Here is a 17,302-nt window from a genome sequence, read left to right on the forward strand (position 1 = left end):
ATTGTTTAAAGAGGACTAATGAGCGTCTGAATCCAGAAAAAAGGATCTCCATTTCCTTTGAGTCTTAACAAATCATAGAGACGTTTTTCTTGTTAATTTAAATCTCATAGAATATCCAAGCTCCGTTTCCTCTCGTTAATATACAATTTAATTTTAGATATTTTCTGAGATTAAAGGTGATACATTTTACCAGAAAAAAACTCAAATGTATGAGAAAAGAAACTTGCATATTAAATTTTTATAATCTCAAAAAATAAAGTTCTGCTGAGATTTAACACCAAAGCATTTTAAAAGTTTGGTCTGAAAAGACCAAGACAATAAGAGCGTGATCACACTGTCCTTTTGGCCGCGGCCAAAACCGGTTTTTCAGCTAAAGTCTAGTACCTTTAAGCAGTGTGAGCGCACCCGCTCCGCGCTCAACTGGGGCCAGCTGGCCCTCCACGGCCCGCTTGAAAGAGGTGGGCTTTAGCGGAGCCGTTTGCACATGTACGAGCACGAGTGTGCGCACGTGTACGAGCACGAGCACGAGCCCTACGGCAGTAGCGTTATGTCCGCCTGTTCGGACATGTAAATAGAAGGACGGACCATGCGCGGACATTTAACAACAACAACAATGGCGGTGAAAGGTTCACGTTGTGTTTACTGCAGATTTGGTCGGATGAAAATATTCAAAAACAGTCGACAAGACGCACAAAAACTCAGAGGTCTACGGAAAGATTTGTAAACAAAGCCACACACACGCGATCAATGCGTGTGACGTGTTACGGCTTGAAGGCGTATGGACAGCAAGAAGCATTGGCCGAGGCCCTGGTAGTGTGAGTACAAACGGGGCTGGGGCGCGGGGGGGAGAGGGAGGGGGGACAAGTACCCTAAAGTCCGGGTCTCGGTCCGGGAGGACAGTGTGATCACGCTCTTAATGGCTTATTTGATGAATGTAATTGCCGGAATTTTAATTAGGAATAAAGTCACAATACCAGAATTTTAACGTTAATTTTATGTTGATGCAAAAAAAAAAACATGCAAATCTGATTGTAGACGTGCTTTTTAAAAAAACTTCTTTGATACCGAATATTGTATTGTTCGGAAATGTGGTATTGAAAAAGTATCGAAGTATTGATACTTTTGACAAACTTAATTAGGCAATCCAGTATAAAAGAACCTCTTTCAAGGAGGATAGAAAATTCCAAAAACAAGTCGGAAATACCTCCCGACATCTTTACTGCAGAAACATACGTGTGAGCGAATAATGTCGAGCAGCCAAGTTTTACTGCTGACACTGAATATCACGAGGAGCTACTCACTGAGAGAGAGTATGTGACTAAGCACAGCACTGCTGCACTTATGTGGAAACCTAGGTGGTTCAGGTTCAGGCCTATACTTGTCTATGTGTCAGTGTATTTGTTTTCTCACCCAGCTCTTCCAGGGACGGGACCCCGTACTTGTCTCCGTGGTCCTCAGAGACGGGGGTGACGCAGCGACCCATCAGGGTGTCCGACAGAGTCTCCACGGGCATCTCAGGAGGATCCAGTCGACTGATCAGAGTCTGGAAACGCTTGTAAGTGAGAGGAGGCTGCCCGCCATTCAGCTCTATGATCCTGGGGGGGACATGGACCGGTCAAATTTGGATCTAAAATCGAATTCAATAAAACTAAAATGTAATATTTTTCCTCACTTGTCCAGGTCATAGAGGGTATGTGATGTCTTAACCATGACCTCCACCCCTGCCTCCATGGCCAGCTTCTTGATGGCGGCGTCTCTCTCCTTCCCAAAAGGCTCTGAATCATACTCAAAGGTCAGGCGAGAGATCTTCCACTCCTGAGACAAAGGCCGAAAGAGATGCTGGTTTAACTTACAATGATATGAAAACAGCAAAAAGCTGCAAATCTGAATATTGAGAAGCTGCAAACAGAGAGTGGTTGACATGTTTTGCTTGATAAATGACTCGGTTTGTATGAGATTATCAGAGTTTGTGCCAATGCTCTTTCAATGCTGACCTTAAAGAGCCACGGGAACACATTAGCTGGCTGGCCCCTGATGACGAAAAGGCGGGAGTTGAGCTTCCGAAGGTTGGCGTCCAGATCCTCCAAACACTGAAGGAGAAACCTGAAGAGGGAAGCCAAAGAGGTGGTGGAGAAAGAAAGGTTTACTGCTGATAATACGTTGGAGTCAAACAAAGGTTTTTCTTTTGACCCAACAAAATGTGTACGGACAACTTTTTGGTCCTGCTATCTCTAATTGGTCACAAACTTTCTCATTGTACAGCTTAACTGTACACCAAACTATGCTTCTGAAAAAAAAAACCCAAGTAGGAAACAGACAATGCAGTTTCAGAATATCGAGTGCGTCAGAGAGAGACTCCTCGGCTCTTGATTTCTTTGGGGCACGGTGGGAACTAGCAGATGCCATCAGGGGCAAACTGGGAGGAGCTTTGGGAGCAGAAGGTCAATGTAGAGATAAATGACGCTTTCACAGATCTGTCAGTATATATTGACAGTTTCATTAAACATGAAAAAAAACAAAACCATTTTTTCATGAAAAGTTAATAGAAACCGACATTGGCTTTAATAATACAATGTTAACGAAAAGGAAAAAAACATTGTCTAAGAGTGTGTTGGGGATGAAGAGCTTTATGTCATACCACCACCCAACTATAAAATTCCCTCTGTGTCTCTCTTCCTGAATCAAAACATCAAAGTCCTTTGATGTGTCATCCAGGATTTTTTAGGCATACTGTACATTATTATTTCTATCAGTTTTATATAATAAATATATAATAAATATTATTTCTAACATTTATATTATTGTCAGGACCGGATTCTTTGGGCATTTTCTGAAGTTAATGAGAAAAGGGTTTCATTCACTTTTGTTTCTGCTTTTATGGTGAACTCAGGAAAGGACAAAACGAAATGTTTCAGACTGACATTTTATGAGCTAGACTAAAAAAAACGAGTTTGTGGAATGTAGCGAACTTGCAGCTGCTCAGAAGCAAACATTAAAAAGACAAGTAAACAAAGTGGAGCATTCAGGAGCTAACGAGACATATTTTCCTCAGGAGATGGTGGAGACGAAAAACAGAGCTAAAGGAGAGAGAATATTGGACTTTGAATATAGTTAGAAAAGACTTGTAGCTGATTCATTTTACAATAAGGCAAAGATCATTTTGTCACAATACTACAACTTTAAAAGAACATTCCAAGATCACCTAAAGGATGAAAGCTGATATGAGAACTAAAAACTGTCAGGATTATGTTATCAAGCTAATGATCACTGTGTGGTATCTCTTTATTTCCATCGCCATACCACCTCTGCATTATCAGAGGTCAAACTATTGAGGCGCACCCATCTAGACTGCGTTGCGTCTGACCTGTAGTCCTGTTCTGTAACTGACTGAAGTACGAAATGCTGCTACACTCCACTGTGCCATACTGTCACTTAGTTCTGTAGGAAATGCTGCTACATTTTTAACATTTTTAACACTTATAACTTATCGCTCCTTCTCACTTATCTAGTTTGTACTTATTTTATTTCAATCTGCTGCTAAACTGCACGCTGCGTATTGTTGTATATTGTATAAACCTACGCTTAACCACGACGTCTGTTGCACTCTGTCACACTTGGTTCATTGCTTGATTTATCTGACGTTAGCTTTATTTTGATTTGATTTGATTTATGTTTATGCTTATTGTTACTCTGATCCTTTTCCGCCTTTGTATCGAAACTGTTGCACAATAATTTCCCTCGGGATAAATAAAGCTTCTTGAATCTTGAATCTTGAATAGTTAGCAGTACTGTTAGCATCACAGACAAATCAGACAGTCGGCAAGCCGGGCAGACAGCCAGACAGCCAGGCGATGTTCTGTTCAGTTTGTTTTCCTCCTGTCTGACCCTGTTAGCCTGATCAGTAAACCAAAGGAGGGATCGCTCAGAGGCAAAGCTCCATTTGCTCCCAATCCGCACACAGACGGCCAGAGCTGGGCAGCAAGGTCGCTCACACTTGTGGCACATGCCTGCTTATAACACGAGCTAAAAACCATAATGAAACCTGTCTGGGAGCCGGGTTGGTCTTTTTGTAGATAAGCTCACACTGCCCTCTGCAAATTTCCAAAGTTAATTCTAATTAAGGCTTTGGTTTTGAATTAAATTAGATGATAGGCACACAACAACAAGACAAATGACACAAGTCAATTTAAAAGTAGGGGGATAAGCTTCAAAACTAATAAGGTTCAGATTTCAGGGTATTTCCTGTCAAAACCACATTCTGCAGGGATGACTTATTTTTGTAGGCCAACCCTGAAGTGAGCATTGCCCCTGGGTACCCTCGACAAAAAGCCAATGGGATTTTTTTTAATGGGTTTGGATTATTTCAGGGTATAACAAAAGTTTATCATACGTTTGCTCAGCAAGATAAAGGCTATAGATGAACTCACACAACCAACAAGCTTCAAATTGAATTTGCTTGTTCAGAGTGATGACGTTTGTTGTCTCATTTAGCCACTTGTTAGCAACCACCTTTTTTTAAAGACACACACAAGCTTCAAAATACACAAGTTGGGGTATTTACCGATGTATTTTTATCTTGTAGAACAAGGCGTTAAAATCCCTTAGGCCTATGTTAACCACACACCTTATTTAAGGCATCCAACCAGAAATAAATATTCTAAAAAAACTTTAAAAAACACTGACTTTAAGATAAAGGAAATCTGGCTCCATGCAACAATATTACTACCTGTTGATGATCATTTGAGTCATTTCATGCAGCAGTGGGCCAGAACTGTTAGGATTTTGATTTATTTTTAGATGCAGAGGTCAGGAGGAGTCTGAAATCCCTTCACACAATCCCACCAAAGAAAGTGTTTAATTGGCCACATACAGGCCATTAAACGCCCCAGATTGCCAATAACAGTATTAAAGCATCCGAACTGAGTGAAACTGAGCTACAAACAGTCAATACAGCTGTTTTTTTCTGAAAACATCATCCATCACCATGGAAACTGTATTTGCAAAACGATGTCACCAAGTTAGTCCAAACAAGCATTTCATCTCTCCACCCATGTCTTCCTTCTGTCTCAGTAGACAAAAAGCATTCAAAAGATATCAGAGATGCTCAACAAATCCTTCTGGGTGACATATTATCAGCTGATTTATGTGTGTGTGTGAGTGTGTTTGTGCAGTGAATAAAAATGTTTGCCCTCATGCATTCATCCGAACCATCTGGTGTGTACGTGTGGGTCCGTGCACATGAAAATGCCCCACACATGAACGTCTGTGTGTGATCATCAGTGCGCGCTTCCACTTTTGTGAGCCCGTGTTTGTGTCTGTGTGTCGCCTGGTTAGACACTTCCTCTAACTGTTCCTGGATGCCTGCCTGCTTGCATGTGTGTGTACAATGCGTGAGTGTGTGTGTGTGTGCCTGGTCATACGTCAGTCCTTATATAACTGCTCTGGCCTACATCTGGTCGAACACACACACTCAGCATGGACTTCTCGACAACACAATCCCAAAGCAGAGTACCCTCATTTCTGTGTGCGCACACACTTGCGCTCTCACATTTATTGTCTCTCAGCAGGAGTAGAGAAATAACAATAACATAATCGTTGTGGGTGAATGAAAAGCTGAAAGTCTTAAGAAAAAGCAAATATGTTTTTAAGACTTCTGTGTGTGAAAAACCCTCTGAAGTCAACTGAGGTGTTGCCTTTTTTTTTTTTTTAAATGGAAATGTTTAAAAATGTGTTTTAGCTTCAACTGACCCACCAATACTTTTCATCACAAACAAAAAGAAAATTCTACCTGATAACTGCTAACAAAAATAACCAGAGACCATTTTGTGATGGGATCACACCAGTTGTGACGCCAAATTGGGCCAGGGGGCGTAAATTGTGTTGGGCAATGACCCCTTCCCAACTTTCTATCCCCCTACTTCTGGCACCCTTGCTTGGATTTGAGCCATTTTCAAACTCTGTCTTCATTTTGCCCTCCACTACACACCTGTACAGTTTCCTGACTGCATCCTGCACAGTTATGGGGAGTAGAGATCTGCCATATTTACTCATGTCATCGGATTTGAGGTTTTAGCTTTTAGCATCCTACTGCAGTGCCCGTTGAAAATGTGCCTGTTCAGAAGTCGAGAGTTGGGCTACTTGCAGTTTTCTCGAGAACCGCTCATCCCTTTACAACTTCAGCCTCGACGGTGCTTCCTCGGTTCCCAAGTTACACACCTGCCATGACATACTTGTGTCAGAGCACACACGTCATTTACTAACAGCTAGCTATTTGGGACCAGGCTATTTCCAGGAACAAAGGCATTATATTCAGTGAGTAAGTAGCAAAATGCAAAAAATACTCAATTCCTTTATAACTAAATATACGTCATGTGAAAACCTTTTGCACAAATGTAAAGTATTGTATTCACTGATAGTGCAGAGTAATCATTAAGCTCAAGGAACAGGTTATTAACGATGAAGAAAAAATAAACTTTATAAAAACTCGGAGCAAAAGGACAACTGCTCAACCCTAGTCACTAGAAGGGAAAAATCTGTTGATCTTGCACTTTTAGCAGATAATGTATTGGTGACTTTCTTTCAAGCAGATGCACTGTATGGTGTTTTTATCTTTGCCTACACACTCTCCAGTGTGCATCTGCTGTGTAAGAAAGCCTCCCCTTAAGTAGGTCACGATCACATAACCACTTAAATTTCATGCACTGACACACTAACCTACATTTCTTGCACAGACTATTCTCACTTTTTTCCCCCCTTGATGGAAAAACAATTGATTAGCCTCATTTTTTTGCTCTGTAGCCATGTCTTTACCTGGCACTGCTATGTTATGCATCACTATGGCGTTGGTCACAGAGCACTTGGATCCCTGGCTCCGTCTGCCATTAAAGCGGCGCTCAATGCCAGAAAATGTGGGAAAAAAAGAAAGAAAGAGAGAACACTTCCTTGTGCATTGATAAAATTCATATTTTACTAGTATTTCTGAAGTTCTTATTTATCTTTTACATTTGTTTTGACCGGACTGATGTCAGGTTTTCAGTCCTGTGGGATCATACAGTGTATCTATATCCATCGATGTAGATTGAGCCTGAACCTATAGAAAAATGTTGGCAACCCACAATCCCCACTGCAAGAAAATGAACAAAAATGGAAAATAGACAGAGCAGATAATACGCCCCATCTTATTCTATAAAGGCCTGATCCGTTTTAAGCTATGGACAATAACCAGAGACAACACTAACACAATATGAAGAAACACTTTAGGTTCTAAGACATCAGGGAAAAGGTTATCAATAAAGATTAGACCTTCTTTTTCAGTCACATCACCATAACCTACAGTTTGGAGAGCTCTTTCAGCATTTAACCATCCCACAATCATGTCTGACCTTTACATGAGATACTTCAAATACAGAGGAAGTGGGCGAAAAAGGTGATGAACGAGCAAACAAGGCACACATCTGCATTATTTACAGGCCTAACAGTGGAGGTGGAGCTTTGACAACAGAAAGCTACCCTTAAAGCTGAAGTTGGTAACTTTATGTAAAATATATATGTTTGTTCCAATTCAGGGACCTTTTACTTTACTTTGACATTTCTTTTTTAGCTGTCTGTTATCACATTGCTCAGTTATAATGATACCAATAACTGAGGACTTGAGGACTCAAGTCAGCAAGTCCAAGGACTAAATAGATGATTAAACAGCAGTAGATATAAAAGCACTGAACACGGGTGAGGCTACATGGTAACACAAGTTAAGAAAGACTGCTAACTGGCTTCTTATGGTAACTGGAAAAGTTGCCAGAACATTCATAACAGCATATTATTATGCTATTAGCTTTCCATTTATAAAATAGGATGGTCACTGGAGCAATTTAATCTCAGCACAACAGACCTACGAGACATTTCAGGCGCCAGTCCAAGGTAAAAATAACAGTCCTAATGAGATAATGGTGTGTTAAAAAAAGGCCTGCAGGTGTCAGGGCAGCTGGACAGGTTTTCAGTGTTGCTGTTGGAGCCTTTGGGTGCTAGGGTATACGATAAATTATTTTTGATCTTGATTTCACCTCTGTACGTTATCTTGTGAACCTATGATGCAGCTTTTTTTAGTTTCTGCAGATTAAAAACAGGGTTGTTGTAGCCTCCAGTGTGAAAGCAGTGTGTTTGTTGCACTTCCTTGTCCCAAATAAGTGGGGCATATTCAGCAATTTTCTGCCACATTCAATTGAAAATGTGAAATAAGATGAGGCTACTTTTCTTCCAAGACGAGAAAATGATCATTCTCGGGAGCTTTGCCAACATGAACAATCCCACAACTAAATGCCATCTGACGCAGCACAACAAATGAGTCATTTCATTTTTTGTTATTTCCTAAGGGCTACTGACTCACTTCAGATTGCCTCGATAAAGTTTAACCACCTCAACCCTCTTGTGCCACCTGTGGGACCATTAAAAAAAAAAAAAAACAGGCTGTGCAGACAGACTTTCATCAAACACAAAGAACTGGATATTCAATTCTAGTCAAGATCTTAAAGTCTACAAATGGTAAATGGACTGCATTTATATAGCGCCTTTCTACCTCACCAGACAAAGCGCCTTACATTGCCTCTCATTAACACATTCATACACCAATTTGAGATCGAACCGCCGAGTGACTTGGTTATTTAAGAAAACATGCTAGTACAGCAGTGCTATAGACACAGAAGATATTCTATCAAATTATGAACAGTTAAAAATAACAATATGTCAGAATTAATAAAAAGTATTAACTAGGGCTGCCAATCACTGGCTGACCAAAAAACCTATAACCTTAAAACATGTAAGTAACGTTAGAGGAACATGACCTACCACCTTAAAACATGTCAGTAACGTTAGAGGAACATGACCTACCACCTTAAAACATGTAAGTAACGTTAGAGGAACATGACCTACCACCTTAAACATGTAAGTAACGTTAGCCGAACATGACCTACCACCTTAAAACATGTAAGTAACGTTAGAGGAACATGACCTACCATCTTAAACATGTCAGTAACGTTAGACGAACATGACCTACCACCTTAAACATGTCAGTAACGTTAGAGGAACATGACCTACCACCTTTAACATGTAAGTAACGTTAGAGGAACATGACCTACCACCTTAAACATGTAAGTAACGTTAGACGAACATGACCTACCACCTTAAAACATGTAAGTAACGTTAGAGGAACATGACCTACCACCTTAAACATGTAAGTAACGTTAGACGAACATGACCTACCACCTTAAACATGTAAGTAACGTTAGAGGAACATGACCTACCACCTTAAAACATGTAAGTAACGTTAGAGGAACATGACCTACCACCTTAAACATGTCAGTAACGTTAGAGGAACATGACCTACCACCTTAAACATGTAAGTAACATTAGACAAACATGACCTACCACCTTAAAACACGTCAGTAACGTTAGAGGAACATGACCTACCACCTTAAAACACGTCAGTAACGTTAGACGAACATGACCTACCACCTTAAAAAAAGGAAAAACCACTAAAATCCTAATGAATGGAAAAAGATTTAAATATTGCTTACTAACTAGTAGATACACTTTATTTTATTTATTTTGCATGTTCATCTAACCTGCTGTGCACTGAGTAAAATGATCTAGGTGTCTCTTAAAGTGTCGATTAACTGGAGTTAGTTAATTGTGAACTTGACAGTTTCAAGTGTTTTCCCCAGGTTTGCGGAGGACTTAGGTACATATATTTGGTGAGAAATAGGAAACTTCACATCATTTTGCACCATTAACATGACCGTATCTGTGTACAAAAGTTGGGAAAGCTAGAGCGGAGCAGATATCAGAGAAGTCTGTGTTTCAACATTAAGACAGACTGACAGAAATAAGGAAGTGCATTTGCTCCACCAGTGGAATCTGGGAGCGGTGGACGGGCATGTGTGTCACTGATGTGTGTTTCCTGCCTGGGTGCTGCTGCTGCCGCTGTGTTTACATTTAACAATCAGCTAGGTATCAGAAGGTCCCTGACTTCAGTATTGACTATTCTTTTGCAGGAGACTACAAATAGCACCTCAAAGCATTAACGGGCCAGCGAACAATGAATGTTGGGAGTGATATCGACTCTCCTCGCCTGCAGAGCAGATATGATGGTTAACAAACACTCTTAGAGACCTCTTCTATCCCTGACACACATATACCTATTCTTATAGCCTACTTTAAAAAGACCCCCACCCCCCCTTTGAGTGTGCCTCTTTTAGAGAAGACAGACTCCTGCTGTGACCTATTCATCCAGTCTTAAGTATACCTGCTGACCTGACCTCTATAATGGGGATTACGTGCACAGAAACGAAAACAAAAAGGGCATCCTGTGGCTGTGAAGACAGCTGAGCAAGTGCAACCAGGTCAGATCTTTAAATCCTTATTTATGCGGGCCAAATCCACTTTTAATTACGGTGTCTGTAGTGCGATCAAAAGCAAGACTGACCAAAAACAATTCTTAACAACTCTAAATTAATGTATTTCTTTTATCTCAATTCTGACCCATGTAGGAGCAGACAATAAACAAAAGTCTTCCTCAACCTACAACAAATGATGCTTCAAAAGCAGAGAAATGCTGACACCATGTTGTGTGATGAGGCACTGCAGCTGTGTGGTTCTTTAATTGTTCTCTTCATCAAGTGTGAGTCACAGCTTCTAGCAGTTCCTCTGTGACTGGACGTCATCATTATTATATTAAAAGTGATAAGAGAAACGAAAAGAAGAAGGACATAATATGATATGAAATTCACATTTTTTCTTGTAGTTGTCAAAATTGAGATTGCAGGGATAAGCTTAGAAGCAAACTATTTCTAAACCTGTAATAATATAATAATATGATTTCTTTTGCCCACATGGGGGCAGTGTAAACAAGCTGTAAACGCAACATTGACAAATCATCACCGTTTGAATGGATATGATAATTTTATTTGTTCCCATGACATCTGCCTTTTATCTTTAGTGGGAAAAGGTAACAATCAACATACCAGGACAAAATAGTAATCCTTTGAGCAATTATTTGATGAAAAAAAAAGTCTGATTCAAGCTTCTAAATGTGAATATTTTCTGGTTTCTTTCCTCCTCTGTGACAGTGAACTTAATATCTTTGAGTTGTGGACAAAACGAGACATATTGACGAAGTTATCTTGGGCTTTGGGAAACAATGATTGGCATTTTTTCTTTTTTGCGGACATTTTATAAACCAAACAACTAATCGATTAATGGAGAAAACAATTAACACATTAATAAACAATGAAAATAATTGTTGCAGCTCTAACATACATGCAAGTTTTTGGTGGAAAAGGGGGTTAAGTGTGTCTGTCTGCTGTTTGCTGAGGAACAGGGAGTGTAAAGTAGCTTTTTATAGCTTATTTTAATCAAGAAATTCACATGATTTGAGGAAAGACGAATGTGTAGCAGAATGTTCTTCTTTCCTATCTTCCTCCTGGTTGTGAATCACGCATTTAGACAAAAGAAATTTCTTAAGTGCTTCAATGATAAGATGATAAGATCAGTTCCTACTTTACGATACAACTCGTGACAGACCAGGGCCCGACCTGTATGGGATTTTTGAGACTGATACCAATTTTATAAAGGGGGTATTACGATTACTGAGATGGTGGCCGTGTTGATTTAGGGAATTTTTGAGCTGGAATGAAAATAGAATAGTAGAAAATGGAATTTTGCACCGATAGGACTCTGCAAAAGGTGTTCAGGAAGCTGCTGTAACCTTATTATACATGCATGAACAATGAGAAAATAAAGAAGAAATTAAAAACAAAATAGATTAGACTAAATGAGGATCAGTAGTCATTCAACTGCCGACCAAGCTCTGCTGGACAAACCACGTAAGGAAGACACCATTTTAAAATCACCCCAATCTGCATTAAATGTTTTGTTAAAAGATGTATTCATATCGCGGACAACGACAAAAAAAGACGAATAAATATATATCTTACCTCCACCTGTTGACCCCGACATTGGACGAACCTGCGAACCAAGGGTCCAGGAAGTAAACGCAGCGCACCGTGCCCGCACCTTTGACCGCCTGCAGTAGTGACGGGTTGTCATGGAGACGGAGGCCTTTACGGAACCAGTGGATGGAATTCGGGGCCATTTTTATTCTGAGAGGAGAGAAAGCGGAAAGAAGAAGAAGAGTAAGTGGAAGCGAACAGCGAAGGACACGTGAATGGTGTTTCTTTTAAGGAGCTGAATGAAGACGTCGGCTCTGCGTGTACAGAACAGAACGTGATGCTGCAGCAGAGAAAAACTCAATGTCCTCCAACAGGAGGGATAATAACTCAAGTTGTAACAGCTGCCAACAAGCGTAGGACGTGACAGAAAAACCGCAGTGAGCAGAACACCATCTCATCTATGGACAAACGAGTATTGATGCTTTCTACTGTAGGCAGAGACATTTTTAGACATTTCGGAGATTGTTGTGGAACTGGATCCAAAATTAAACTTTCACTGTGCCAACTCAAGCAGTCAAAGGTAAGAAAATTATAGAAAAAAGAGAAGTTAGAGCTGGACAATGTGGCCATCGGGATATAGACCATTTCATTTCTGGATAATGATATGTGTCATGATTTAGCATGTTATCTGGTAATTCAATAAATAAATATGCTAATATATATACATAACAAATCAAAGTATTTTCACGTTTTATTAAGAACGTTGGTGTGAAATATAAACTCAAAATATTTCACACTGCATTTTCTGAGAATTTTGAGTCAGTTATTATAGATTTAGACAACGCGTTCGTGTATCCCGATATACGATTTAATTACGATACGATTCCATCGAAAGACGGTGAATTAACGTATTGATTTAAATTTTGGTATTTATATGATCTTTCATTTTGGAACGATTAGTTGATTTGATTAGGCTAGCGACTGAAACTTAGGGCGTGATCACACTGTCCTCCCGGACCACGACCCGGACTTTAGGGTACTTGTCCCCCCTCCCTCTCCCCCCCGCGCCCCAGCCCCGTTTGTACTCACACTGCCAGGGCCTCGGCCAATGCTTCTTGCTGTCCATACGCCTTCAAGCCGTAACACGTCACACGCATTGATCGCGTGTGTGTGGCTTTGTTTACAAATCTTTCCATAGACCTCAGAGTTTTTGTGCGTCTTGTCGACTGTTTTTGAATATTTTCATCCGACCAAATCTGCAGTAAACACTCCACCTCCGCACCACACCAACGTGAACCTTTCACCGCCATTGTTGTTGTTGTTAAATGTCCGCGCATGGTCCGTCCTTCTATTTACATGTCCGAACAGGCGGACATAACGCTACTGCCGTAGGGCTCGTGCTCGTGCTCGTACACGTGCGCACGCTCGTGCTCGTACATGTGCAAACGGCTCCGCTAAAGCCCACCTCTTTCAAGCGGGCCGTGGCGGCCCAGCTGGCCCCAGTTGAGCGCGGAGCGGGTGCGCTCACACTACTTAAAGGTACTAGACTTTAGCTGAAAAAACGGTTTTGGCCGCGGCCAAAAGGATAGTGTGATCACGCCCTTATTTTAAAACAATTTCATTAGTCGATTTATTTATGCACTAGGAGTAGCCTAATTATAATAACTATTTTTCGTATATATCAAGGAAAAGCTATGCACAGTAATTTGTGCGTTTTCCACGTATTTATTGTGTGTGTATTCTATGTATGAAAAGCTGGAGAAGCTTAGTTCAAGAACAAAATTGGTAGATTTTGTTGGACCAATGGCTCTAAGTTTTATCACCTCATATACAGTAGATATAGAGCGGTGCTCTATCCGCAAAACAACTGAGGGGGAAACAGCTACTTTGTGAATGTTCAGATTATTTTGCTGAAAAACTGTTCCCAAGGACGAGAATGAATTGTCAAGCTCGAACAATATGACAATTTCTAACAATGCAAAGTAATTGTTTGTATGTTGGATCCTTTATTTGTTCGTCTGGTCCCGTGTGAGACTTTGATTGTGGTCGTACCATGGTTTGTTTGAATGAAGTGCGTTTTACGATGGATGAGTAAACAAGGATCATCACAATTCAGGGAGTGGAGAAACTTCAATTCAGAAGGTGTACGGTTGTACTTGTCTATTTGATAAGTAAAAATCAGTTTAAGAATATTTCCTTGCTTGACATTGTTTGAGTTTATTCTTGTTTATTCATTAGCACATATCTTCCCGCTGAAACTACAGGGCCTGTTTATAAATGGACAAGGACATACGATGTCATCGCATTTAGGGCATTCTCCTCCCCGATGATTATGATTGGTTTAAAGAAATAAGAACAACCCAGAGCATTTCCTGGAATGAGGGCGTGATCACACTGTCCTCCCGGACCACGACCCGGACTTTAGGGTACTTGTCCCCCCTCCCTCTCCCCCCCGCGCCCCAGCCCCGTTTGTACTCTCACACTGCCTGGGCCACGGCCAATGCTTCTTGCTGTCCATACGCCATCACGCCGTAACACGTCACACGCATTGATCGCGTGTGAGTGGCTTTGTTTACAAATCTTTCCGTAGACCTCGGAGTTTTTGTGCGTCTTGTCGACTGTTTTTGAATATTTTCATCCGACCAAATCTGCAGTAAACACAACGTGAACCTTTCACCACCGTTGTTGTTGTTGTTAAATGTCCGCGCATGGTCCGTCCTTCTATTTACATGTCCGAACAGGCGGACATAACGCTACTGCCGTAGGGCTCGTGCTCGTGCTCGTACACGTGCGCACGCTCGTGCTCGTACATGTGCAAACGGCTCCGCTAAAGCCCACCTATTTCAAGCGGGCCGTGGCGGCCCAGCTGGCCCCAGTTGAGCGCGGAGCGGGTGCGCTCACACTACTTAAAGGTACTAGGCTTTAGCTGAAAAGACGGTTTTGGCCGCGGCCAAAAGGACAGTGTGATCACGCTCTGAGACGCCGTCCTGTCCGGTGTTTTGCTTAATATATTGAAGAATGACAAATGGAAGTTATTATTATTGTTATTATTACTATATAGATAGTAGGCAAAATATTTCATTAAGTGTTATTTCAGTAATATTTATTAAAAAGGGGTGGAATAAAACAAGTTATACTTCTTCCCACTCCTTTTCGGATATGTAAACAGAATTTATATTTTTCAGTTTACTTTGTTATACTTTATTGTACATTTATTTTTCTCTGTTTTTTTTTCCTTTTCTTTGACTGCCCATTAATGTATGATAATTTTGTTTTTTCACATATTCAAAATAAACATATCTAAACTAAAACTAAACCCATTTACACCAACTCGGGCTGCACCGCATTCCGCCAAAGTGAAATTTTCTAAATGTTTTGCACATTTTTTTTTTTTTATCTCCAGAGGAATTATGATTAAGATGTTTAGATGCATATAATGAGTTTATTCTGACTGTCCTGACACTGGGTCACACTAGGAATCCATTTTGGATATCCAGGGTGACAATAAGCAGGGTCTGGCACAAGAAGAAGTTGAAGTGGAAACGGTAAGGAGGTCCCTGCTGTGTTGACATTCATCAGCACTGAGAAAGAAAAAGAAAAAAGCTTCCAAGAATTGAATACAGGGGTCGTCCTCCATTCGAGAGATTGTAGGTTTGTTCCCCAGCTTTCCCGATCCACATGTCGAAGTGTCCTTGGGCAGGACACTGAACCCCAATTGCTCCCCGTGCTGCACATGGGTGTGTAAATGTGGTGTAAATGGTTAGATTAGATGGTATGTAGATGTCCAGCGCCATCAGTGTGAATGGGTGAACGTGACAAGTATGAAAGCCATTTTACCATAAAAAAAAATCACCATATTTTTGCCACATTGCTTTTTTTTAGAGTGTAAACATGTCACTTCCTCTGGCACAGTAACACCCAGCAGATTTTGTGGTGCGCCCCTTTGACGCAATCACAAACATCATCAGTGTTGACCAGACTCGTGCGTTGTCAATGCAATAAATCCAACTCGGCCTTAACAGTAACGTCATATAAGTGTAAATATTTGCAATATTTGGAAAAGGGCCAGGGGGCTGGATGAGACACCAGAGGAGTGCGAGTGAGCCTTACAAATATCCACAGTTCATTAGGTCAATAACGAACAATTTAACTAAAATGTATATGCATGTATGGCACATTTCATACAAGCATGCAACCCAAAAAAGCTTTTTGATGCTCTGCAAAAATAAACATTACAATAAAACAGTAAAATTAGAAATCAGAATTAAATTTGAAAGCTCACTCGATGTCACCGACATCAAAATTTTCACAATTTCAATTCAATCTATTGTAAACATAAACATTTAGTTAAAAATAATAATTATTATGATTCTGATATTTCCAGAGAGCACGGGATGTTTTGAAAACAGTCTGTTGCTCAGACACAGTAATGGCTTCTATGACTTCTGCATTAATGGAAATTAGGTCACACACAGTCTATTCTGAATGGGACAGATATAACATGTGAACTTTACCCCAAATTAAAAAGAAAAATACAAAGTAACGTTAAAATAAAGAGCTGCTGATGGTGTCACACTTAAACAGGTCTCATTAAAATATACGAGAAGTACAAGCTCTGGCAAGACCGTATCATTAGAGCAAAACGGGGTCACCAGAACCAGCCTTATGTAAGCAGCGGCGCTGTTTAAGAAAGTACAGCCGGTTTTCCCCTTTAAAAAAAACCCAACGCTGTCAAAAACCACCCGTCTTACCTTGCGCTGGCTCCCGGGAAGTGATATTTAAGTCAAGCCCAAAGAAAGTAGCATTTCTTCCGTCTGTTTTGATGTTCGGAGCAGTGCCACAGCCCGGGGATAACCTCCGTTTACCTGTTTTCTGCTGCTGCTGCACTAGTTTGTTTCATAAGAGTTTGCCTCACTGCGCATGCCCCGAACATTGAGCCCCACTCTCATGCTGCGTTCACGGAACAACGGCTTTATAAATACCGGAGTGTCCACTTGTTGACAGCGTCCACACTTTTCGGAGCAGTCAGAGGGCTGAGTGACTGTCAGTCACGATGTGTATGGAGGACAAATCATGACAGTCTCAATAAATAAATAAATGCTGTCAGGCAGCTACAGCTCGTTCAGAACGCTGCTGCTAGAGTTCTAACAAAGACCAAAACACGTGAGCACATTACACCAATTCTTAAATCATTACACTGGCTTCCTGTACGTCAGAGAATTGATTTCAAAATCCTCCTGCTCACATATAAATCACTACATGGTCTAGGACCGAAGTATATCACTGATATGCTCCCACTACATAAGCCTCCTAGATCACTAAGATCCTCTGAGACCAATCTGTTAGTGGTTCGCAGGGTA

General features: G+C 40.7%; 1 protein-coding gene across 1 annotated transcript in view; it reads right to left on the reverse strand.

Moving 5' to 3' along the window:
• Positions 1 to 16,832, reverse strand: part of LOC310951552 (cryptochrome-1-like) — a 30,651-nt gene extending 13,819 nt beyond the window's left edge. The window contains exons 1-5 of the mRNA XM_083919832.1: positions 16,694 to 16,832; positions 11,988 to 12,152; positions 1,995 to 2,103; positions 1,673 to 1,815; positions 1,411 to 1,595 (exon numbers count right to left, since the gene is read on the reverse strand). Coding sequence (XP_083775958.1) covers positions 1,411 to 1,595; positions 1,673 to 1,815; positions 1,995 to 2,103; positions 11,988 to 12,145 — 595 coding nt within the window. The 5' untranslated portion in view covers positions 12,146 to 12,152; positions 16,694 to 16,832. The remainder of the gene's footprint in view (positions 1 to 1,410; positions 1,596 to 1,672; positions 1,816 to 1,994; positions 2,104 to 11,987; positions 12,153 to 16,693) is intronic.
• Positions 16,833 to 17,302: the final 470 nt, after the last annotated feature.

This window comes from Echiichthys vipera (assembly GCF_963691815.1).
Source record: "Echiichthys vipera genome assembly, chromosome: 9".
Taxonomy (NCBI): Eukaryota; Metazoa; Chordata; class Actinopteri; order Perciformes; family Trachinidae; genus Echiichthys; species Echiichthys vipera.